The following is a 26450-nucleotide window of genomic DNA, read 5'->3' as shown; positions in this document are numbered from 1 at the left end:
TAAAGTGGAGCTTTAATTAATAAATATAATTCACACAATTAATAACTAATCACAATTAATAAACTACCACTTGAAAATATTTATTCGCTGTGCAAAGCAAGTTATAGCATCTCCCTGTAAGTAATAAAACTACTTTTGTGTGCTCTATATTGCATTAATTTCTTCAAACCATTTTAGCAACGAATTATCTGGGATTAGAACTGAAGGTTAACTTAGATATTTTAAAAGTAATTAAGGGTACAGGAGACCTTGAAAACAAATTTTTTTAAGTTTTAATCCTACATTTACAGAGATGCCAACTGCTCCGGACGAGCCAAAATAATTTAAAAAACGGTAAATAATTACAAACTAAATTTTCCAAATATGTGACTATTTTTGCTTGCTTTTTAAATGGTATAGCATGTCTCAAGTACTTTACTTACTTTACTTTTACTTTTATTTACAAAAATTGGGCACCTGGGCCTCTTAGCAGCCCCTATCCCATACATCTAGAAATTTACAGAAAATTTATAGTAATAACATTTTGAATTTAGCAGTCGATGTGGTAGCTAATAGAAAAACAAGCACTTTGCTTGAGTAAATATAACATTTGAATATCTGATTCATCGAATCTAAGTTGACATATATAAATATAAACATAATTTGACATATATATACGTAAGTTGACATAAATAAATATTAACATAAATTGATACATATTTCACTAATTAAATTTCTATATTTTAACTAGCACATATTTAATTATGACATACATTGAAGTTCATTCGAATACATTGTGGTAGCCATAAAAAAAAAATTAAGCCGTTCGCTTGTGAAATAATAAAACGATGAAAAATTCAATATGACAAATTGACGTTTTTACATAACATTAGAAATATTGATTGTAGACTTTAATTTAAAATAAAGATATAACATGATTTGATATGTGCAATAATTGATTTTTGAAAAATGAAGAACATAATTGATGAATATAGATAAATTATACCTTGATTCATGATAAAATAACATATTTGGAGAAAATGCAGTAAATATATTTTACTAGAGAAATATTGTTCCTTAAATACAATAGAATTTGCAAAAGAATTTAACGTGCATAAAGAGATAAATACATATGCATTAATTGGCTATATTTTCAGAAAATAAAATTTGATGTAATTTAATTTAACATAAGTAAAAGTCTACTGTGAAAAGTTCAGTGAATTTAACTTGAGAGTCTTGGAAATAAAAATAGAACTCACTGTGATTGAGATGTTTCCCCGATGATATCCCGCAGAAGACGTAGCACTTCTTCATTTTTGAGCAATTCCTGTAATTCTTTGATTAATGACACTAATCGGTGAGCAAGTTTAGGCGTTGAATTTGATGTTGCTCGAGGGCTCCTTCTGCTGGGGCGGGTCTCGCACCCAGTATAGTTGGCTGTGTGGTTTTTGTAACAATTACAGCATTTTGGAGGTGTTGTTCTGTCTTTGTTGCATTCATGAGACCTGTGGTTTTCAGCGCATTTTACACACCTTGCAGGCGCATTGCAGTGGCTTTGCGTATGTCCATAATTTTGGCAGTTGTAACATTGTGTAGGTCCTCGACCTCCTCGAAATCGTTCGATTTTGATCGGAATCTGCTGTATGTTGTTGACTTCGAATATTCTTTGGTGATTCGCCGTTGATGTTAGGATTATGAGAAAGAGTGGAAGGAGCCGATAGGCCTCTCCCATTCTCTTCTTAAACTGCACTATTTTAAAGGTTTCAACGTTGTTTTTCTGTAATTCTGTATTGATGGCATCTGTATCAAAGTCCACAGGCAGGCCACGGACCAAAACCTTAATAAATCTAGCTTGCGGTGTTATTTCAGGTTTGCTGGGCGGATCCCGTACTTTGTCGGTATCCTCCTTAGGTTTTGTTGTCGGCAAGATAGTGACGTCATCTGTTGAGTTATGTTGGCTAGAAGAAGGACAGCTGTTTGTAGACATGAGTGTAGAATTATCTTCAATTATTTTGACTGCATTTTGCTTTTTCTTCTTCGTTTTTCTTTTCTTTGCTGGTGGTTCTGTATTATTGTTAATATTGATGTCCGTGTCAGTTTCTGTATTCGGTGTTGTATTCAGGTTTTCATCTTTATTTTCCATGGTTATGTCTTCAGTGCTTGGATTAATTTCAGTCATTATTGATTCGAGTTGAATGGAGTTTTTATTCATCTCCTTGTTTTCTTCCGCTTGAAAGTTTTTCCTCTTCCACCTGACGTGATAAGCTGCATTTGTCAGTTTTAGGAAGTAGGAGTATTCATAGTCTCCAGAGTAACTTGATCTTATTTGAATGAGCAGTTTGCTAAGTAATTTATCTAAACCAATCAGCTCCTCTGTATCAAACTGAGTGTAAAACTCTACGAGATCGTCAATATGTTCATGTTCAACTGGTGGAAAGTATTTTTTTGATATCCCACAGATAGCAATGATTTCTTCTAATGACGTGGATTCTTTGCAATGCGACGGTGAATTACGACCAGAGAATGAGACCTTTCCACCACGAGCTGTTTTATGATACGGCATGACTTGAAAAAACAAAATGGCGGGCTCAAAATCCAGACATCAAAATGGCTAGTTGACAGTATTATCTCTCCCTACTCCAGAATCTGACGAGATCAAAATCAGTATCACTCACCTTGTAAAGTTCAGGATAATCAGCATCAATTCAACATAACCGGCATCACAAGGGAGAAGAGGACATCAGTAGAGCATCACCTTTGAATGCCACGGGTCAGGCAGGATTTGTACTATCTTTTTTCGTCTCAAGTACTAATAAAGTGGTAAATTAAATAAGCCTACGAATTACTTAGAAATAGTGGTGGATAAAAATCTACTAAATTGAATTTATTAAACCAAGATATTGGATAAACTACCACTTTAAAATATATATCTGCTATCCGGAGCAAGTTGGGATTTCTGCATTTATGAAATTTACAACATTTACTTATATCACATTTAGAAATCTGTGTAAAAAAGTTTATGCAGATTACTTCAGTAGTTTTAAAAATATTGAACTTTTAAAATAACGAAAAACATCCCATGCGCAAATAGTATGATTATAAATGTGCAATTTTTTGTTAAGATGCTCGTTTCATACCTATGAATAAAAGTTAGCATCATTCATTAACTAAATATTTTGCATTAGCTCAAAAAATTAAATTTGAAGGAATTACACTGAAAATTTTCAAAAATTTCAATGAAAAATAAATATTTACAGCCAAAATATTTATTTCACTAAGTTTTTACACAACAAAACATGCTAACTTTTAATGGTATATACACTGCTAAAAAAAATTAGGGGAGCCATGTGCTCCCCTAATTTTTTTGAGTAGTGTATATACATATATATATGCATAGATATACACTGCTCAAAAAAATTAGGGGAGCACATGGCTCTCCTAATTTTTTTGAGCAGTGTATATATATGGTATCTATTTATAAAGTTTTAACACAAACAAGAAAAAATTGAGCCGCATGGAACATTTTGAAAAAGTAAAATTACTGAAAATTTCATTTTGAGAAAAAACCAATGTCTCCTATAACCGAAAGCTATAACTCCACACTATTTCTCTTAGGTACTCCGATCAAATCATTATGAAGGTAAAATAGTTTACAAAACAGACATTTAATACAAAATCTAGTGAAATTGAGAAAGTGGTAGCAAATATATGTCTAAAAATTTTTTTAATTTATGAAAATGATTGGTTTGTCTTCTTTACTTGTCAACCACTAACATATTCAATTCCCAAATATATATGATAAATTTCTCTCTCAATTACTTTTTAACCTCATCGAGACGGGCGAGTCATCAAGGTAAAAAAATATATTTGGTAGGCAAAATACTTCTATATAAGTTTATTTGGGGGAATAATAATAATAGTTTGATGTAGTTAATATACCACTACTTAATTCAAAATAAAAATTGCTAAGTTACATTTTGAACTTTTATTAATTTTGTCAGAAATAAGGTGAAAAAAGAACTAATTATAAAAAAGCAAATTATAAAAAAAATAAGCCTTGTCCAAACTTAGCTACCACTTTTTATTTATTTCCATCCTGATTCTGGTTCGTACGATTGTATGTATGACTCGCCAGCCCTAATAAGGCGAAGAAAAATTTGAACTCATGCGCACAACTTGCTCACTTTTTAAATTATCTGCGCAGACTTATTATAAAAAAAACAGTGTGAGGGCTTTTTGCTGTAGGAGGTGATGGCAGAGCAAGCTTCAAAGGATTTGCATAAACTTTTGAATTATTTACACGTAGTGGTGAGGAAAATAACTATATATCAATTATACCAAATAATACAAGATTTATATATTAAAGCAAACTTAGCTACCACTAAAAGAAATTTTCCAAAGAAGCTGATAAACTTAAAATCCTTCAAATGAGTATATTAACATACTTTCATTTTTTATACAGATTTAAAAGTAGGCTCTAAAACCGTTGAAATCCAGCTTCAGTTCTTAATACAATCATTTGACCAAAAGTTATTCAGGGATTAAACTTTTTTCAATTTTGCGTGCTGTAATCTATTATTTCAGAATTTTTTTTAGGAAAAATTAGCTAATTATTAATTTATTTTTCAGGTGACATTAATACACCCGCCTCTTGGGATGTCCCACCATTAAGGGTACCCGGTACAAAGTACCCAATCATCGTATTCTCTCATGGACTTGGCGGTTGCAGGACAACATATACCACTTACTGTTTAGAACTTGTTTCTCAAGGTTTCGTCGTTGCTGCGCTGGAACACAGGTAAGAGGCTTAGAAACTCATACTTATTTGTGGTGGTTATCTCAGCATCCGTCCCGCCAGGGGCTCTATCTAATAAGCTTAGAACTAACTAACTATCTAATCAATTTTTTTAGAGTACCTATCCATGTATGGATATCTGCTCTTTCATCTAAATTGAATAATATGTGGTGGAAGGGAAGGGAGGTGCTGCGTTAACATTAAGTTAAATCTCAGAATGAACAATAATTGATAAAATCAAGTCAGAGTCATACATAAAAATAAATCGCAAGTTGATACATAATAAAGGGAACAAATTAAAGATAAAGAAAGAATATTTACACTATTTACAAATTTACAAAAGGGGGAAGATTCCCTGTGCACTCTCTCGCCTCCCCCCGGTATAGCGGGGCTTCATTGAACACAGTTTGTCTAGGGCAGTGGGGATAGTCATGATTATCCGAAATGCTTAGAGAGAACACAGTCGCTTAAGAAAAAAGCGGTTATCGGGCTGAAATTTTTATTGTCATCTATGAAATCAATGTCTAATAACTTATTGAATTTACATATTGAACAATTTTTGGCACCTTTAAAAAAGGATGCATTGAGTTTAAAAAGGCACTCGTCTATTTTGTCGATTTTGAGGTCATTATAGCTGGGATGCCACAGGCGACTATTTTTGTAAAAAGTGCTGACTAATAAATTTCAAAATTTTACTAAAAGAAATTAAAATTAGTAACTTTTTCCAGCTGATCCTTTCAGTTTATTATTGAAAGTAAATACAAAAATGTGTGTATATGAATAATAGGAAATGTAAATCATAGTGGTTGATACGATTGAATAATTAAAGAGATAATAAATGAATAAAAGAAAATTGAGTTTCTACCACTTTTTACAATGTCGCTTTTTTAAGTATATTAGAGACGTGATATTTCCAATTTAGGGTGCAGTTTATAGTGATACCCAAATAGTTTGCTTTAGAGACTTTGGGAACTTCTTCGTTGAATAATAAGATTTTTTCGTAGTTGATAATTTTCTTTTTATTTGTTTTGCGAATAATGAGTAGGTTTGATTATAAGCTTAGAAAAGGGGCTGAAAGCCCATATATATCAAGACGGAAAAGAGTAAAAACTGGTAGCAAATATATTTCATTTTTTAGCTTTTTATCGGGAATAATAAAAATCCATAACTACCAATTGTTTTTAACGGATACAATTTTTATAATGAATTGCTTCTTCGCCTTGATGTTATTATTTACAGTGTATTGTCTATTGTTGAGAATAGCTTAACTCCTCCCGAATACTATCTAAAATTGAAATAGTTCTCATACCAGTATTTTCTCTTTCCCGTCTCGCTTTCAGGCCAGGCTTGGAATGTATATGTTTACATAAAGTAAAATTAAGTTTGTGTTTGAATATTCTAAAAATGATTGCCTGATTCTCAAGTGGTAGCTAAAATAAACTTTTAATCATTGCTATGACTTTATACTCATTTGCGTTTATATTACTTGCTTTTGTTTACATTCAGCGGTAGTGGAACTCGTATAGACTAAATTTATAAGACTTATTACCACTTTTAATGTATTACTAAATTGAATTTATTNTATGTAATCCTACGAATTATTTAGAAATAGTGGTGGATAAAAATCCACTAAATTGAATTTATTAAACCAAGAATCACAATTGATGAACTACCACTTTAAAATATTTATTTGCTGTCCGGAGCAAGTTGGCATCTCTGAATTTGGTAGTCTTGTTTATGCAACTTAAAGACTATGTCTGTTCAAGTTTTGCGCTTGGTACATAAGTTATAACCGTCGTGGAACAGCGGACCAAATTTTTTGGTTACAACGATCAATATTCATTCGTATCCTTGTAATTTTTAACCCAATCCAATAGACAAGGGATCTCCTGGATCAAGTATTGGGAGAAGTTTGCTTTCGTGGAGGACTTTTTGATGGAGCTAACCCGCATTTGCGTTACACGGAAAGGAAAACCACGAAAACCTTTCACTGTTCACCTGATTGCAAGCTGTAACCTACAAATAATGTAACCCATGACGTCTACCCCTGAGGATGTTTGACGTCAGCATTGTGGTCTCTGAGAGCGGGGTGCTTTGCCGGGATTTGAACCCGGTTCATCTCATTGGAAGGCGATTACATTATCCCCTATGCATGATTTCATTTTACAACAATAATTTAATAGCTAACCCAATTATGGGTTTACGGCTACTAATGTAGTAGCCTTGTAATTTTGAACCCAATCCAGAAAACAAGGGAACTCCTGGATCAAGTATTCTGTAAATTTACTTTTATTTCTAATTTAATTAAGTTTTTGAATACAAAATTTAAGATTAGTTAAATAAATAATGCAAAAGAAATTGTAGTGGTGAGAAATTACCCGACTGAAAACTTCATTCGTTTGAAAAATATGCAAGTAACTGTAACATTGTTTCAAGCGCATTAAAAATAGGTGCCCATTTTCAAGACTTGACAGACGTGAATGTAACGAAGCAAAAATAATTTGAAGAAATAAATGTTAAGTTTCCAGCAAAAAATGGAAAAATATAGGTGAGAAACAAAAGTAGAAAGTAAAAAAAAAACAAAGGGAAAAAAATGCGAAAAATAGAACAAAAATGAAAAACACAGTGGCCGAAAGTCTCGATAATTTTAACACTTTCATGTCCGGTGACACCAACGTGTTGTCACGTGAAAACCAAACGTTAGTTGGCCGGTGACAACACCTAATATTCATGTGACATTTTGTCAAGGGACAATAGAGTACAGGGATGCCAACTGCTCCGCTATCTGGAATAGCTTTAATAAAGTGGTAGCAAATTATATAGTAAAATTCGTTAAAGAAAGATAGTTACGCCTACTTTTTAATATGATAACCAATAGTTTGATGCTTTGCGGTTGCATTTTATATTATACTTATAATTTTTGATATTTAGTGGTGAAAATATTACTTATAATGAAAAATACTAAACTAAAAGTAACTTAAATTTCGCTACCACTAGAAAATACTATTTTACAAAGCGGAGCAAGTTACTCGGAAACGGTTACATGGTAAATTTATCACTAAATATATGCGGACCGCATAGTGTTAAAATAATTTCCACCCCACTCATATGAGATCGTCTTGATACCCTGGAATCTTGGTTTATTCATCTGAATGCCGATTCCCTTTCTAACGACAGTAGATCGTCTCCACCTTTCCGTTATGCGTAGAAATGCATTTTACCTTGATTCTTTTCTTGGTAACTGTGTATTTTCTTGTTCTGTTTTTCAACTTTTTCTCTTCTCCCGGCTTCTGCGTTTTTGTCAAGTTTTTTCCTCACCTTTACAGAGATGCCAACTTCTCCGGACTCGCCAAAATAATAAATTAAACCGTAAATAATTGCAAAGTAAATTTTGCAAATATGTTACTTTTTGCTTGCTTTTTAATAGGTTAAGCATGATATAATTACAATAAAGTGGTGAATTATATTAGCCTACGAATTATTTAGATATAGTGGTGGATAAAAATCTACTAAATTGAATTTGTTAAATCAAAAATCACAATTACTAAACTACCACTGTAAGATATATATTTGCTGTCCGGAGCAAGTTGGCATCTCTGCCTTTATTTACTGATACTGATTGTAATTTCGAGTGACGAGTATGTTACAATCATAAATTTTTGAGCCGTGGTGGCTCAGAGGATGGAGTGTTCTCATTCCAAACAGGGGGTCCGGGTTTGAATTCCAGTGATAGCTGGTCGATGCGAACTCCTCAGATGGCTCGCTAAGACCACAGTGCTGGCTTAAAATATTCTCAGTGGTAGACGGATCGTGGGTTAGACTACCTTTGCCATCTGGCTTACGGTTGGAGGTTTTCCAGTCTATGTAACACAAATGAGGGTTAGTTCAATCAAAAAATCCTCCATGAGGGAAAATTTCTCCCAATGCTTGCTCCAGGAGTTTCCTCTCCTTCTGGATTGGGTTCAAAGATACAAGGCTACGGAGTTGAACATTAGCTGTCGTAAACCCAAAAATCGGGTCGGCTGTTCAACGACAGTTAAAAAATGAAAAAAGAATTTTCAGACGAATTACAAATTAAGAACAAAGAGTGTCTATTTTTTCCAAAAGCTGTTTTTTTCACTTTTAAAAGATCTTCAAGATCTGAAAAAAAAAACTCTTGCCTCCGCAGTGTTAGAGATTTCATTTAAAGTTGGTCCTCAGAAGAAAAAAAAATTAAAAACAAGGAAACGCTTTTTATTTTCAAGAAACTTTGACTGTTCTCTAAATTGATGTCTTGCGCCATTTTCAAAGCGTAGCCATTTTTAAGATAGTGTAAGATTAATACCAGTGATTTTTAATTAGAATGTATTTAGAATTATAGTAATACTAAAACAGAAATGTGGTTTTGAACAGGGTTGCCACGGGCGAATAAAAAGGAAAAACGTGGTGATTAAAAAAAATTTAAATTTTATTAATATAAATTAAAGATACTTTCTCGAGCATTTTTTTTCTAAGTTTACTATTGGGCCGGGAGAGCCTGGTCGGTAGGGCGGTGGGCCCATATCCAAGAGGTCGTGGGTTCGATCCTCGTCGGCCGAAGACTCCCCATGTAGTAAATGGTGANAAAAAAAATTTAAATTTTATTAATATAAATTAAAGAGAATTAAATTAATATAAATTAAAGAGAATATAAATTTACATTATAAATTTCTCGAGCATTTTTTTCTAAGTTTACTATTGAAATTGGGTCGACTGTTCAACGGCGGTCATAAAATAAAATAAAATAAGTTTACTATTGAAAGTAAATGCAAATGTTTTTGTTTTAAATATGAATAATTTGCAATGTAAGTCATAATGGTTGTTACGACTGAATAATTAAAGAGATAATAATAATAAAAAAATGAATTGAGTTTCTACCACTCTTTATATTTATAATCTCCTGAGGCATCCATGTCGTGAATTTCCAGAACTCATTTTGGTTGATCCTAATTTAGCCTGGATAAAAATGACATAATTTCTAAACACTTCAAGAGTGATATTTCTAATGGTGACGACAGTTTTCCGGTGAAAAATATTCTAAAACATTTTCTTCTAAAAGAACGTTTACATCAAGTTAGTACAATTTTACGACGGTCGTTGAGTGGCCGACCTCATTCTAGGTTTATGACTACCCATGTTGAATTTCGTAGCCTTGTAATTTTGAACCCACTCCAGAAGACAAGGGAACTCCTGAATGAAGTATAGGGAGAAATTTGCCTTTGTGAATGACTTTTTGATGAAACCTAATCACATTTGCGTTGCATGGAGTAAAAAGACTGCCAAAACCGCCTTCGGTAAGCCTAACGGCAAGGGGACTCTAACCCATGATCCGTCTACCACAGAGGATATTTTTACGTCAGCGACTCTATGGTCTGTGTGAGCCGGGGTGGAATTCGTATCGACAAGACATCGTTGGGATTCGAACCTTGTTCACCTCATTCGAAGGCGAACGCTCTATCCTCTGAGCAACCACGGCTCAAACATATATATAAAGCTTATTGAGTGAGCCGAGTAGTTCATAACTGCTAGATGGGTTCGGAATTTGCTTCGACCAGCCATCGAAGGGATTCAAACCCGGTTCACCTCATTGGGGAGCTAGCGCTCTATTTCTTGAGCCACCACGGATCCATAGAGTTAGCATAGAAGTGTTCGTATTATTTTCTCGCACATATTCATTTGTAATTTGTATGAAGTTTAACCCTTTCGCGCCGACTGTCACAAATACGTGCCAGCATAAAACTCTATCAATCAGGATAAAAAGATAAAACTGGTAATCAAAGTAATTCTTTAGCAGTTTATTTGTGGGTGGAGTTATAATTGTTTGATTTATTTAATTCACCATTACTTTGTTCAAAATAAAACTATTCAGTTATACTTTGAACTAACATTGATTATATATATGATTAAGCTAACAATAATTAAAGTAAGAGCAAAGTAAATCTGTCAAATTAGCAACGGCTACATTTAGGTTACCGTTTTTTATTTAATTACAACTTGATTCTGATTTTGTACGAATGCTTTTCTGAATCAACCGTTCCCAAGGGGTTAAACATACAGTTGGTAAAAAAAAATGAACGCCTAACTTATAAAATTTTGAAATATTGTTCATATATTTCTTCTGTGAAGTGTTATGATGATATGTTTCAGTCAAGCCTTTGTATAAGTGCAATAGCTGTAGTATTGAGAATTAAAAAAAAATTTCCGATGAAGCCCATAATTAATTATTTTTGTTGCAATTTGTAGGCAAAAATGAGCCCTGAATCCAACTTTTAAAAAAGTTTTGACGGGAGAAAAAAAGATCAAATATTTCGCATAAATATTTAAAATCGCCATTTTTAGTATCAATAGAGGCAAGTTTTTTGTAAGCCAGCATAGGGAGTTATGATTTCTTTCAAGCAGTTATTGCGTAAACATACTACTTTCGAAGCTGAAATTAACTTGTCTTAATTATGAAATCAAAAAGTGTTTGTCAGAATTTTTCACTCAATTCTTGAAATTTATTTTGCTCAATTAAATACCAAAACATTCAAAAAAAATTGCTAACGCTGCAAGGCGATCACAAGTGACCCATTAGCAAAATAGTTGCTGCTTAATTAGTTTTTGCTTTTGCAAAAGCAACTTTATTAGGTTTTTATCGTGAACATCCTTAACTGTTAATTCTGAACTGCTCAGTACATAATTTCTCAGACATATTTGAATGCGGCTCAGACACATTCTGTGTAAATTCTTTTGATGATTGAGCAGACATTGAACAGTCAATCGAGATCAATATTAACATTTTCGGATTGGTACAATGGTGTTTGAAGGAGATTGTAAGCTGCATCATACACCCGTTTTAGATTCTCTAGTTTATACATGAAATGGGCTTTTTTTTCCAATTTTACATTAATAGTAAATGAATAATTTATATTGCGTGGAAGACAGTCTACGGTCTTGTGCAAGTCATTGGGTTCGCTGACAATGGATCCTTTTATCCCTAACTGGTGATCAACACCCAGTTCTCGTATTCGCATGAAAGAGGTTCGGAGAGCCACCATTCGCTCCTCGGTATTGTTCAATTCTCTCAACCACTATAGTACTTTTGTGAGGGACGGGCTTCATGCTTGCGTTTGCGAACGGAATCCTTTCGTTTTTCCGTTTGTGTATAACGCGTAAGGTATTCTCGTCTACGTTCTTTGGCTTTTTCAGCCCTGGAAAATTTAGGCTTTGGCATAGGTTTTTTTTTCTTTTTTTGCTTCAACTGTAATCTTTGGGACTGTGTCAATCAGTTTGGGACCCTTTTTATTTGTGATTTACCAACTTAGAGTATAACAAAAAAAGTGAAAAAAAAGAATTCTAAAAAAATATCGAACAGCAGCGGTCGTCATCGCAACACATGCAATGACGACGTATGCGCATTGTTTACTATTACTCTTGAACACAGTTGAAAAGTGTGATGACGTCCAAATAAGATACGCACGCCATCAAACCCAAAACAAAACCCATTTTGCCAATGATTTTTTTTTAAAACTTCAAATAGATTTTTTTAAAAGTTGTTTTTTCGTTTAACGCCCTGAAAATATGTAAAAATAAAACTTGAACATTAAGCATCTGATTTAAAACATTAAGCATTTGATTTTTTTTAAAAATAAATTTCTAACATATTTTTTAAAGTAGTTTTTGTGCTTATCGATCTGACGTAATGTATGAATAATACTTGATATAAGTATATATTGAACATTTGACTTTGTTTAAATTTTAAGCATATTTTTTTTAAAAAATTTTTTTTGCACTAAGATCAGACAAAATGCACAAATAATACATTTGATATTGTTTAACAATAATACTACAACTAAAATCTTTATACCTCTAATAATGAAAAGGTTGATATAACAATTCAATTAATGCGAAATAATTACTGAATGAATAAAGACACTTATTTTATCTATCAAATTAGAAACATAAATGAATTGCGAAGACAACAGGGATGAAAGCTTATATATATATCAAGACGGAAAATTGTAAAAACTGGTAATAAATAAATTTCATTTTTTAGCTTTTTTCGGGAATAATAAAAACCCATAACTACCAATTGTTTTTAACGAATAAAATTTTTATATTGAATTGCTTCTCCGTCTCGAAAAATTAATTACAGTAAATTGCTTACTATTCAGAATGGATTAACTCCTCCCGAATATTATGTAATATTGAAACAGTTCTCCTACCAGTATTTTCTCTTTTCCGTCTCGCTTTCAGGCCTGGAAGACAAGTAACCATCGGAAAATATTTTCAAAAATAAGCTATTTTTGGCAGAATAATTCTTTATTTAAAAGTAGGTATTTAATAAGTTCAAAATTACTTGTATTGAAATAAATGTGTATAAAATAAAATGGGTCAAACTGAAGTATATTTATCGTTAATAAAACAGCAAATTGTTTTACTACTATGAGCACATTAAAATATGAAATGAATAATGAAAAGTTACACTTTAAATGTTACAATCTTATCTACATTTAAGCTCTTAAAAATAAGAGAGATTTTGTTTCTTAATTTTACTAACTTTTTTCTGAATTCTATGATTAAAACATTAATTATCAATGAAATTTAATGTCCATGGTTTACTATCACAGAATTAAGTATAATATATTGTATAAATTATATATATATATTTTAATTAAATCTGTGATTTAAAAAATCATGCGATTCAAATCAATTTCATTAATTAAATATTTTCAAATCATTAAAACCCTGATTTTTATTTTCGGCAGCAATTATTAGTTATTACCCTTCTCTCACACTGACAAATCGGTAACAGTAGAAATTTTAAAACAATTAATGTCTATGACCATAAAAGTTGAAAGTAGACAAAGTTTCATGTTGTTATTTTAAAAATTACTCTCCTGATATAAAGAAACTTTAACTGAAATGAAATTCAGAATTAAATATGAAAATTATATTATGAATTACGAATTCAAGGAATAGTAAAAATAAATCCGAGATTTAACAAATATTTAAAAAAAAAATGTAAGAAAACTATTTTTGGCAGACCAAAATTTTAGCGGCCTTGGGAGGTTACCCAGTTTGCCTACCCTTACGGCCCTAGCTTTAATACAAATATGCTTTTGAAGGCAAAAGTTAAAACATTTACCCTCGAGATTGTTCAAGATTAGTAGTAAATAAGTAGATAATCAAGAGTAGTAGTAAGATTAGTAGTAACTAATGATTAGTAGTAGTAATTTAGTAGACAAGTAGATCTTTTAATAAATGGAAGATAAAAACTGGAATCACAAGCGTTTTACTATTTTTTTATTGTGGTAAAACAGAGCATGCGCAACCAGTGTGCTTAGCTTCTAATTCGGCTGTGTGATCAAGGAATTGTTACTTTTCTTAAACATCAGTGGTAGCGACAACCAGCCACTTATATCTTTTTTCACTATAATTTAAGAGTGGTAGAACATTTAAAAACCAGTATTTTTGATAATTTGTCTAGCATTTTAAAAACTTCACTGCAAGTGCGTTGGAACAGAATTCCATTGCATATGAACTTTTAAATCATTTATATGGTGTGATACGGAATTCTAGTTTAAATGAATTTAAAAAAATAATACATTGAAACAAAAACTTAGCTACCACTAGAGTACATTTTTACAAAAAGCGTAGAAAGTTAGCAGCCCTATTTTTAAAAACAGGGAGGGCACTATCTGGAAAAAATCTGAGAAATGGCAACGCCTCCTACAACTGAAAGCCTCCACACGGTTTTTATAGGTAGTCCGATCAGACCACTATGTAGGTAAACCAGTATACGAATGAGCCCTTAAATAGAAAATATAGTAAAAATACGAAAGTGGTAGCAAATATGTGTCTAAATTTTTTTTTTAATTTATGAATATGATTAGTTAGTTCTATTTGCTTGCCAACCACTTCAGATTCAATTCTCAAATATATATGATAAATTTCTCTCAGTCACTTTTTACAATAAAATTTGGGTTCATGCGCACAACAGGTTCACTTTTAAAACAATCTGCGCAGACTACCTATAAGAAACCGTGTGGAGGTAGAGCTCCTGAATTAGACAGGCCGTCTTTTCATTTATTGTTGGAGCAATGAGCTAACATAATTTAACCCCTTCCAAACTTGGGCTCCTGCGACGAATGATTATAAACAATTTAATATTTTTGTATTCTATTGTCAAAAGTGAGAAAAATATATTAGCTGATTTGAATTATTCGCAGTTGTTAAAAAAATTTCAAATGAAACCAATCATGTTTAAGTTCAAAATAATAAAAAAGATGCTCGAATGTTTTTGTAATACTTACTTGCAAACTAAATTTACCATATTTCAGTAGCTTATAAAAATCTTACTTACCTCTTGTTAATTTTTTCCGGTCTATAATTCTATATATGAATATAATTTTATCTACGTAATAATATTTTGGTAAACTAAATGGGACGATATATGAAGAGCTTATTGGATGAAGCGTTGTCTGCAATTCTAGCTTGCTCCACTGCAAAATGTTACCACTACAAAACATTTTGTAGTGGTAACATAATTTAGGTTACTATTAGTTTCGTATCTAAAATTTAATTGAATTTTTTCCTCCACTACGTATTGGAAAATCAAAATATGATACCAATTGCAATTCTTTTGTAGTCATCACGTGGTAACACTACTAAAATATAAAAGTAATTATCTTTCTTTAATGCTTTACTTTTGAATTCGTTAGCAATTTTTGCAGAAAAATTTTTAAATCTTGCCAACTACTACGCCTTCTGCAAAATATTTTATAAATTGGGGGACATTTAAAACCACAAGCTATCAGAATGTTTGGCAACTTTACTGACATCTTTAAAAGACTCACCCTGCAAAAGCTGGAACAAAGGCGTTGCGTATGAAATTTTGATTCAATCATATATAGTGATGCGGAATTTTTTTTTTTTTCATTTTCTACCGCATTTTTATTTGAACCCTTTCCATAGCGAACTTTTTTACCACTTTTAATATAGGTTTCCATTTGTTAATAACTTCAGCTTTCTTGAAGTGCATTTGAATAAAATTGGTAGCCATTTTTCAGTTTAAGAAAACGTATAAGAGTACTAAAATACATCATTCCTTTTGAAGTTTGTAGCATTTCTAAAGTGTATTTTATAAATAACGAAAAATAAGTCAATAAGTTCTTAATATGTCGTTGTGAAAATACTTTAAAATTTAGATTATTTTTTTATAAGCTTTTCTTACATGAATTACTATTCTTATATCAATTTCAATTCCAAAAATACTTTAATTAACCTTTACTAGAAATAAATGGCCCATTGAAGGGTTAAACTACAGTATGTCTCTTTTTTCTTATTACATTGACTTCAATTTTTGAAAATGTTTCTTACCTGGTTCATAAATTCAGCTCTTCATGTTACCATATGTGTGGATTGTATATTTATATTGAGCACCCATACTCATATATATTCAATGCTACCCACAACCGGGAAGGATATGTGAGAATTTGTGTCAGAACTCATCAATTCAATATGTATTGTAGCTCCGGTGTTGCCAGATTAGGGGTTTTCCCCCTAAATTTAGGGGGATTTTTTTATCTTCAGTGAGTGTTTTAGGGGAATTTGTTATTAGGAGTTTGTTTTAGGGTTATTTGCGAATTTTACAAGTTTTCATTTTGGTTACGTTCTAATATCAAATTTTATAACTGAATGTGTGAGATGGTTATATGAAAATCAATATGTAAATCAAAACAAAGAGATTTTATTTTTTTTATTTCCAATGAGCTGCACAAGTACGCACACATGAGCAGACCTAGTGCTTTCTCCAGAAGTGGTATCCACTCTTTCAGGACCACCACAATGGGTGAGATACCGTTGGCCATGTTAATTTGGACGCCTAGTTTCTGTCACACTAGATGGCAGCACCGAGATTCTTGTTTGGATGCTAAAGTGCACTAGGAATTTTAATTTTGCCGGAAGTGCCAAGAGTCAATAAGGCACTCCAGGGATCTTTTACATGCCGCATAATCATAATCATGCCGCAAATCCGGTGTCTGGGCAGGGGATCGAACCCGCAGACTCGGGCTCAGAAGGCCGACGATAAACCAACTGCGCCACCCAGCCACTCAAAACAAAAAGATTAAGATTTAATTTTAGAACTTAACCCTTTGTTGCATGTAATAAGTTATAACTTAGCCCGATTCTCGACTTAGGTTTACTTAGCTCGACTCTTGTTTTAGCTTTATTAAGTATTCTGATTTCAAATGCAGCTGTGGAGAGATGTTTCTCCATATTAAATATTATTAAAGACAAATTGAGAAATAAAATCTCTATAACTACAGCTGATGCTATTTTGCGCGTTCCATATGAACTTTCTAATGGTTGTCAAAATTTTGTATTTACTTCCTCTATGTTAAAAATGTTTAACAGCAAAAACATATAAAAATCAGAAAGTATTGACGAAAATATGTGGGATATTTTGTCAGAAATTTAAGCAAAATATTAGAATTAAAATATTATAAAGACTATATCGTTGATAATAAATTTGTTATGAAAAAATGTGTGAGTCAAAAAGCATTGAAAAAAATATCTTGAATATTTTAGTAGAAATTAAAGATAATATAATGATTGAAATGTAAAAAAAATATTAATTTGTTGATAATAAAATATTAAAGCAATGTTTTTTATGCATTATTTAACTTTTGTACTATTTTTTAATACTTATACATTAAGTTAAAATTTTTGGGTTTTTTTAAAAATTTTTTAGGGGATTATACAACGCCATCTGGGGGTGAACGGTTATCGGCACTTGACTACTCTGCGTAGCGCAACAAAAACCGTTCTTATAATGGTAAATTTGATTTTTAGTTCATCACAGCTACCAGTTTAATACTGGCTACTATTTTTATTTAGATATGCACAGTAAAGCCATTACTCCAATCGATGAAAACAGCAAAAAATCTTTTTTATCAAAATTTCTCATAGCAGATTAGTGGTAGTTATATATATTTTTTTTTAATTTTTCTACTTTGTTTTAGGTAAAATATTTTAGAGAATGACAGACAATTAAAGTTTTCAGAATTGTTAGGAATTTTACCAACATTTTAAAAGACTCATGACGTGTAAACTGGAATAAAGTGGAGTTTTTTATGAACTTCTAAAATCATTTACATGTATTAGAGTACAAAATAAAATTATTTTAAATTAAATTTCCTGGAACAAACAAAATTATTATGTATTACATATTACTTATGAAAACTTATCTCTAGGAGAAATTATTTCAAAAAGCGTACATCGAAAGTTGGAAGCCCGGCAAACACGATTTCGCAGCGAAGTAGTTGCAGCCAATATTGTTTTTTCTTCATCCTGGCTTTATAATTTTAATTTTTTTTACATATATTTTCTTTTTATTTTGCTAACTAATTTGTGAGTCAAAGATTCATAACTGTAACATGAAAAATTGAAAGCTGACAATTATTTCTGAAACTTTTGATTGGCTTTGGTATGCCAAATGCGACTATTGTGGATAATCAGATCATTTAGGTATTAGGTATTCACTTTAAAAAGTAAAATGACAAAAATGTTATAAAAAGTTGATACTTTTAATTTCTTTTAACCCTTTGGGTACATTAGACGAGTGAGACTCGTCATGCATATTTTACTAGTAAATAAAAAGTGGTAACTAAAATATTTTGCTGTCAGTCTATTTCAGAAAGAAATAATGCATCTATAACTACCACATCTTATAAATGACAAAGCATTTGGTGAAGGCATCAGGTTATATTTGGTAACTATTTGAATAAAATTAAAACTTTTTTAATCAAAACTTTACTACCAGGTTTTTAATTTGATGGTTTCCTCTTAATTCGCAATTTGAATCAACCTCATCGGAGCACCACAAAGATCAAGCTCAAGATGAATGGGGAAAAGGGTAGCAAGCGGCCTCAGGTGTCCAGATGTTTTATACAGTTCAGTTTAGTTCGGAATTTAAATAAATCGGATATACAGCATACCTGCCAACTTTCACTGTTTCCGAGAATGGATCTTCAGAGTGGTTGTTAAACATTAAATGAAAAACAATGTGACTCAAAAATATGCTTATATTTTGATGAAATTCGCTAGCGCAGGGATTATTATGCTTTTATATATTTATTATAATTATTTATATGTAGTGGTGGTCAAGCTCATTTATAACTATCATTAAAATTCAAAAAATTAATAAGAAGTAACCTGAGTATTGCTACCACTTTAAATATGAAAATAAAATCTTAGGGAAAATCCGAAAAGTTGGCAGTTATGATACAGGTTTAATAAAATTTAGAATTTTATTAGTCAGCAAATTTTTTGGTCACCTGTCTCAATTTTCATGCAGAGAAACCAACTTGCCTCACTTGGTAAAAACATTCTAGTGGCAACAAAGTTATTTTTTTTTTAAATCTTATCAAAGTTAGTTATTTTTATCTCTGTAATTTCAATTAAACTCCTTTTTCCCTGGCTACATATCAAAAATCCGAAGTGTGATATGAAATGCAACTTGATTAAATTTATGTCATTGTTACTCTTATAAAGAATTCGCGTAATTATCCATATTCTGGTAATTATACTATTTCATTTGCTACCAATTTATCAAATTTTTTGCAGAAAGTAGAGCAGTTGGCCCCCCTGCCTGCATGACTTATGAATTAAAATAGTTTTCCAAAAAAAATATATATCGCAGTGAGTTATAAGCAATGGAATTTTATGGCACTTATTTATTTAGTCTTATCTCGGATCTCTTTTCTAAAAAAAATTAAATTAAGGTTTTTTTTTAAATATATATATANCTTGGAAATATTTCAACTCTTCTCTGCTTACTCCGGAAATTAAACAGATGTTTTCAATCTCGTCTTTTTTTAAAATTGATCCGTTAGATTTCAATCGAGTCTCTGTTTTGTTGATTGATTGATTTCCATATATACTGATTGTCATTAATTTTGAAAAAGGATTCTAAATAAATATATATATATATAGTGAAATATTTTCCAGCTTCTTATTCTAGATTGTAACGCGAAATTAAAAGAATTATGTAGGAATAGCGTTAATAGAGGAATGAAATTACACTTTCTCCGTAGAAAGAGTGTTAAAAGCATATTTTCTCTTTAAGACAAGCTATGAGCAAAATGATGCGTGATAAGTTTTTCCTATTAAATAGCCGGTAGATTATTTTTCGTTAATAAATTATTTTATTAATTCCACAATTAGCTTTATTTTCTATAGTGCTATTAATATAGTATGCGGGAGAACTATTTTTAATTTAAAATTAAAAGATAATTATTGCAGCTTTAATATTATTTATTTTAGTTTTTTAGCAGTTTTTATATTTCCCTTGTAAAGCAACCTACTATTTCATACCTGCCAACTCTCCCGTATTTAAACGGAGATTTTATTTTCATATTTAAAGTGGTAGTAAATATATACTATTTTTTCCTTTATAAATTTAATTTTTAAATGATTTTGATCACCACTATTCTTACAAAAATTAAGCTTATATATTAATATGCGTTACTATCATGGTTGTCAGCTAATGTTTCTTCAAACACAACGTATTTTTTTGCTTCCAATTGAAATTTTAATTCCATTTTACTACCACTGGGAAAAATCGTAATGGAAGGGATCAAAAGTTGGCAGGTATGCTATTTCACATACCTGGATTTCTTTTTCCAATTTTCTTCAGAGATTCACGAGATACAATTTTTTTTTTCAATTTCCTTATTGTGATTTTGGAGATACATTTTGTTTCAATTTTCTTCAGTGACACTCGAAATGAAATTTTTTTCATTGTTACACATAGTCGGGCAGGACATGTGAAAATTACCAATGTTTAAACTCATCAATTCAATAAGTAACGAAGAACAATAAAACCCGTTTCTATAATGACTACCAGTTTAATGCTAGCTACAATTATTATTTATTTGTCAAGGACTTAAGACAACACCAATAAACCAAGTTAAAATTTAAACTAATTAAAATTTTTCAAAAAGTTTGCGGTATATATATTTTTTAATTTAAATGTCTTGACTTAATGTTAGGTAAAGTATTTTATAAAGTGGGACACAATTAGAAATTAAAGCTTTCAAAATTCTTAGGAATTTTACCAACATTTTAATATCCTTTTTTTTTTAGATTTCCTAAAAGTGATTCATGAGATATAATTCTTTTCACTTTCCGTTAAGTGATTCCAGAGACAAAATTTTTTTAAAAATTTCCTTATTGTGATTCTTGAGATACAATTTTTTTCAGTTTCGCTAGTGATTCTCGAGAAGCAATTTTTTTTCCTATTTCTTTTAGTGATTGAGATACATTTCTTTTTAGCATGTTGAATGCCACTCTAATTTTACATGGCTTGCTTGTCTGGCCAAAATGATTTTCTCAGTATGTATTGCATTAATTTCGTCAAATCATTTTAGTAACGATAGTAAAAATAAAATAAAAAAATAGAAAGCATTAAAAATTTACTCGAATTATGTGTTTCTAATAATCTTGGCTCCGCCGGTCACCGGTGACTCCCGTGGAATTACGAACAAACTCAGGGTCGGTCACCGGTGACCCCCATGACATTCAACATGATAATACAAAAGAACGAAGCCATGTGATTTCTTGTAACTAACTGAAAGTCAGTTTCTATAATTATTTATTTATTCTATTTTTTATTTATTTAATATTGAAAATAATTTAAACTCTGAGCAGAATATATAAAATTCTGCTTAATGCATATAGTTTCATAAAAATTTATTAACTTCCGATTTTGCCATACATTCAATCAACTTAAGATCTTTTAACTTAAGAATTTAGTTCTATTTATCGTACTCAACATCTAAATCTTTATCTCAGCATCTAAATTGCATCATTCATCCGGGACATTTTTTTGTCTGCAAAAATTGCTTTCATCAAAATTTTTGTATCAAATGGAGTAATTATCTACTTACATCGTTTTAAGGTGGACGCTAAATATCACTTGAGCTTGCATTTGCTCCAACTGCAAAATGCTCCATCTTCAGAAATGTTTGTTAAAAAATCTGAAAGAAATTGCAGACCTATCTAATCAATCAAACATATCGCCAGAATTCCAATTAATGCATAAACGGCTACTGCTTTGCTGTCTACCAAACATTTCATGAACTGATAGAGAATTTAAAACTAGAACTTACTACAGAGTTGTCCAACTCGTGTTTTAATTTCTCATCGTTTTAAAAGGTTCACCAGGATTAAATTACAATTTAAAAAAAAAAACTTTTAAAATTCATAGTGACTATGGCTGAAAGCTCGTATGTAGCAAAACTGAAAAAATATTCGTTACTATCAAGATTTCTTTTATAATTTCAACGTGCATAAAAAACTGCTTCTTTTCCAAGATAAAGTAGATATTGTTAAATAGTTTAAAAAGAGAATAAGTAAACTCCTCCCGAAAGAAAGTTATAACTGAAATGGTCTTGCTTGCACCACTGTTAGTGATGGGCCACATTGGCCCAGCGGTATCCTCACCTCCGACATCAGAAAGCATCCACACGGTTTCTTATAAGTAGTCTGCGCAGGCTATTTAAAAATTTAATAGTTTGAGAGCAAGAAACCAAATCCTATTTTAAAAGTGACTGAGAGGAATTTGTCATATATATTTGAGAACTGAATCTGTAGTGGTAGACAAGTAAATAAGACAAGCTAATAAACAAATTTTTAGGCATAAATTTGCTAGCACTTTCTAATTTTTAATACATTTCATATTAAATGGTTTATTTTTACTAGATTTTATATTAAAGAGCTTTTTCGTAAACTGGTTTGCCTTCATAGTGGTCTGATCAGACTACCTATAAAAAACCGTGTGGAGGCGTTGGCGGTATCGTCCGCCAAACACTGTGCAATGTTTGGAGGTAGCTGGTTCGTATTATTAAGTGTTAGTTATTATACTATATTATAAGCTAAGTGTATGTCCTTATTGTATTTTGCTTAACCCTTTGGAATCCGATTTATTTAAATACAAGTCTTAGGAGAAACACCCAAATTAAAAGCTGGCAGTAAGCTTTTAAATAAAAATGATTGTTTTTTCTGTCGATTAGTTAGCAAATAAAATTTAATACCTTCCAACATTTTCATTTTAACTATTGGGTAGTTATCAAAGCATAGCAACATGCTTTTACCACCACTGTTTATTTATTCTAAATAAATGCATAAAGAGTCTCACAAGATGCCAAAGGGTTAATTTATAATTGTTCTGGTGTGGTTTTAATGAACTCTAATATGATTTTGGACCTTACTTCGACCCCTCTCCCTTTTTTCCTGTTCATATTTAGTACATAAGATACGGTCAATACCGTTTTCATATATTCGACTTTTCAGACGTATCGGTAAATGCGGCCTTGGGCTGCTGAAGCGGAGATCATGCATACCCTCCAACTGCTACGGAATTTCCGTAGTTTCAGAAATCTTCTTTTCAGACGGTAGCAAAATTAATGTCTTAATATTTTAAAAAAATTAATTTTAGCGTAACTTGTCCACTATTACTTATAAAAGTGCAGGCCATATGGCTAGATTCTTAAGTTCTGATAAAAGTTTTATGAGAGGTCCATTTGTTTTAAAAATTTCTACTTTGGTTCGCTACCACTAGAAAGAATTATTTTCAAAATCCTCATAAGTTGGAGGGTATGGATCATGTAATCATTGCGAATCGTGAACCTCGAAATTGTTTTTAAGCATTGACTTAATTTTAATATAACAACCAGTATACGATCTCAATTTAATTCGCTATTTTCTACTACTTATAAAAAATGCTTTGAAAAGTGTTACAAAAATGGCAGTTGTATTCTAAGCTTATGTACACTCCGGACAAGAAAATAAACTGGTAGTAAGACTATGTCAAATCTAGTTTATTTTCGTAAGAAATAAATGTTCATGATTACCAAGACTTATTATTAGAATTTTTGAACTGAACAAAACAGTCATGTATTTATGTCCAGGGCAAGGATGTTGAAAAAAAAATTTTTTTTGTTCTGTATTTTAGTTTTTTCCCCCTATACAGCATACCTGCCAACTTTTAATCCCTTCCATTATCATTTTTCCTAGTGGTATTAAAATGGAATTAAAACTTCAATTTTAAGCAAACAAATACGTTGTATTTGAGAAAACTTAAGTTGACAACCATGATAGGAACGCATATTAATATATGTGCTTAATTTTTGTAAGAATAGTGGTGATCAAAATCATTTGAAAATTAAGTTTATAAAAGAAAACATGGTATATATTTACTGCCACTTTAAATATGAAAATAAAATCTTCCGGAAGAGTTGGCAGGTATGATACAGGTATCATTCATGTCTTTTTTTTATTTTTAATTAAAAAAATTTCCTTTATTTTATAAATTTTGAGTGATACTTTTTTCTGTTTAGAAGTATTTTGCTTGATCGTCTTCATAAATTTACATTCAATCTTGATATATTAAATTTCCTTTAAGAAAAAATTTTAATATTTAACAGAATTTTTCATGTTATGAGAATTTACTTTTGGAAAATAGAGAATATTTGAATTTAAAAACATCAAACTTTGTTTTTGATAGCCTTTTCTCAGCAAACTTGTTTAAGGATATGTTCTACCAAGTTATTTTAATAAAAGTGGCAAAATGATTCATTAAAGAATTTTAATTTTTTAGTAGACTCTTCCGATTTAAGAGACTACTGAAGAACTAAATTTTAGTCACTGTTTCATACATAATTAATCAACGTCAATTTTTAACTTTTTTTTGCACTTAGCGTGGTACTCATAATAATTTTTATATTCAGCGCAAACTTTTAAGTACAGAATTCATAACATTAATTCGAATAATGGTACACAAATTCTAAAAAAACAAAGAAAAAAAAAACATCTTTCTTACAACTGCAAATGTTTTGAAATATTTCGCAAAGTAAATATGCATATTTTAATACATTTAGAACACATTTTGAAAGACAGCAATTAAAGTTTTCAAAAATTATGTCAGCTTTGCTATTCAAAATTTGCATCTACAATTCCTATACCTACATGAATTAATTCATTATCTGTGTCCAGCTACTTCAACGAATTCATCCAACGCCTCCTACAACTGAAAGCGTCCACACGGTTTTTTGTAAGTAGTCCGATCAGACCACTATGTAGGTAAACTAATTAGTGAAAGAACCGTTTAATATGAAGTGTATTAAAAATTAGAAAGTGGTAGCAAATATATGTCTAAAAATTTGTTTAATTTATGAATATAATTAGTTTGTTTTATTTACTTGTCAATCACTACAGATTCAATTATCAAATATATATCATAAATTTCTCTTAAGTACTTTTTAAACTAGAATTTGGGCTCTTGCGCACGAGTGGTTCACTTTTTAAATAATCTGCGCAGACTACTTATGAGAAACCCATTGGAAGCTTTCTGATGTAGGAGGTGATGATTCATCTGAGTATTAGGTAATTGAAAAACTACCATGAAAAATGACTTACGAAGTGGAGTAAAGCAAAAGGTCCCTTAAGGATTAGAGTGCAGGCCTGCCAACTACTATGCTTTTTGCTAAATATTTTATAGAGTGGTGTATACAATCGAAGCCAAAGTTTTTATTATTTTTGGTAATTTTCTTAACTTTTTAAAGCATGAAAACTATATTGCTGGAACAAAGTGGTATCTTATATAAACTATTAAATTAATAATATGTAATGGTATGAAAAATAAGTTTAAAATAATAAAAAATATAACATAAACTTAGGTACCACTAAAATTACTTTTTACAAAAAGCGTAGAAAGTTGGCAGCCCTTAAATTGTATACATTTTGAAATATTTTTATTGTTAAAGGTTGGCTACCAATTTAGATTTTAAAATATCGCAGTCACTTTAATATAGTAAGTTAATCTGTCATATCTGCCAAATTTTCCTGAAAATTTTGCTTTCGTATTTAATATGCTAGCAATATTTTTGCATTCATGCTTGATTCCTGTTGTAACAAATTTCATTTAATATACGTTACTACCACTACGGTCAATTAGTTTAAACATGCACGAGAAAGACCAGCTTGTTATTTGATTGTGTTTTAAACAATGGGAAATTCAGTATTTGCCAATAATATCACTGCAGTAGTTATGTCACTATACGACTGAGAAAAAGAATTCATTTATTTATTTTTATTATTATTTTTTTCTGGAAGCACGCATCCGCATATCGCTGAAGATTCTATATTTATTTTTAATGGGGTAGTAAAATCGGAGAATCGCTCGTCATTTGAATCGAAGCGTTGCGGTGATTCGCAGATGCTGGCAAGGATGGGTGGAAAATGGCAGAGTTCAGTGTCAGGATGGTAGCGGTCGACCTAGGGCTACAACAGAGCGTGAGGACAGAGTGATTGTCCGAGCAGTTGTCACAGCACCTTCTTCATCTCTATCAACCGTCAGACGTTCAACCCAAACACCAGTGTCCAACATGACCATTCACAGACGGTTGAGAAAGCGAAATCTACGCTCGCGGCGACCGTTACGCCACCTGCCACTCACGCCTGCACACTGCCGAGCCAGATTACAGTGGTGCATGGCTCGATCAGGCTGGAATGATGCCGACTGGGGACGTATAGTCTTTAGCGACGAATCCCGCTTCCAACTGTGTCCTGACGATCATCGAAGACGTGTTTGGAGACGCACAGGGCAGAGGGG

The 26450-nt window shown here is 31.4% G+C and overlaps 2 protein-coding genes across 3 annotated transcripts in view; one reads left to right on the top strand and one right to left on the bottom strand.

The window, feature by feature from the left end:
• LOC107451959 (testicular acid phosphatase homolog) overlaps positions 1-26450 on the bottom strand; it is a 539537-nt gene that overhangs the window by 349109 nt on the left and 163978 nt on the right. The gene's annotated exons all lie outside the window — the stretch shown is intronic.
• LOC107442841 (platelet-activating factor acetylhydrolase-like) overlaps positions 1-26450 on the top strand; it is a 164406-nt gene that overhangs the window by 40029 nt on the left and 97927 nt on the right. The window contains exon 3 of the mRNA XM_043044717.2: positions 4609-4777. Within this exon, the coding sequence (XP_042900651.1) occupies positions 4609-4777 (169 nt within the window). The remainder of the gene's footprint in view (positions 1-4608; positions 4778-26450) is intronic.

Source organism: Parasteatoda tepidariorum, chromosome 6 (assembly GCF_043381705.1).
Source record: "Parasteatoda tepidariorum isolate YZ-2023 chromosome 6, CAS_Ptep_4.0, whole genome shotgun sequence".
Classification (NCBI taxonomy): Eukaryota; Metazoa; Arthropoda; class Arachnida; order Araneae; family Theridiidae; genus Parasteatoda; species Parasteatoda tepidariorum.
The sequence above is the reverse complement of the archived record's forward strand: the minus strand, read 5'-3'. Positions and strand labels throughout refer to the sequence as shown.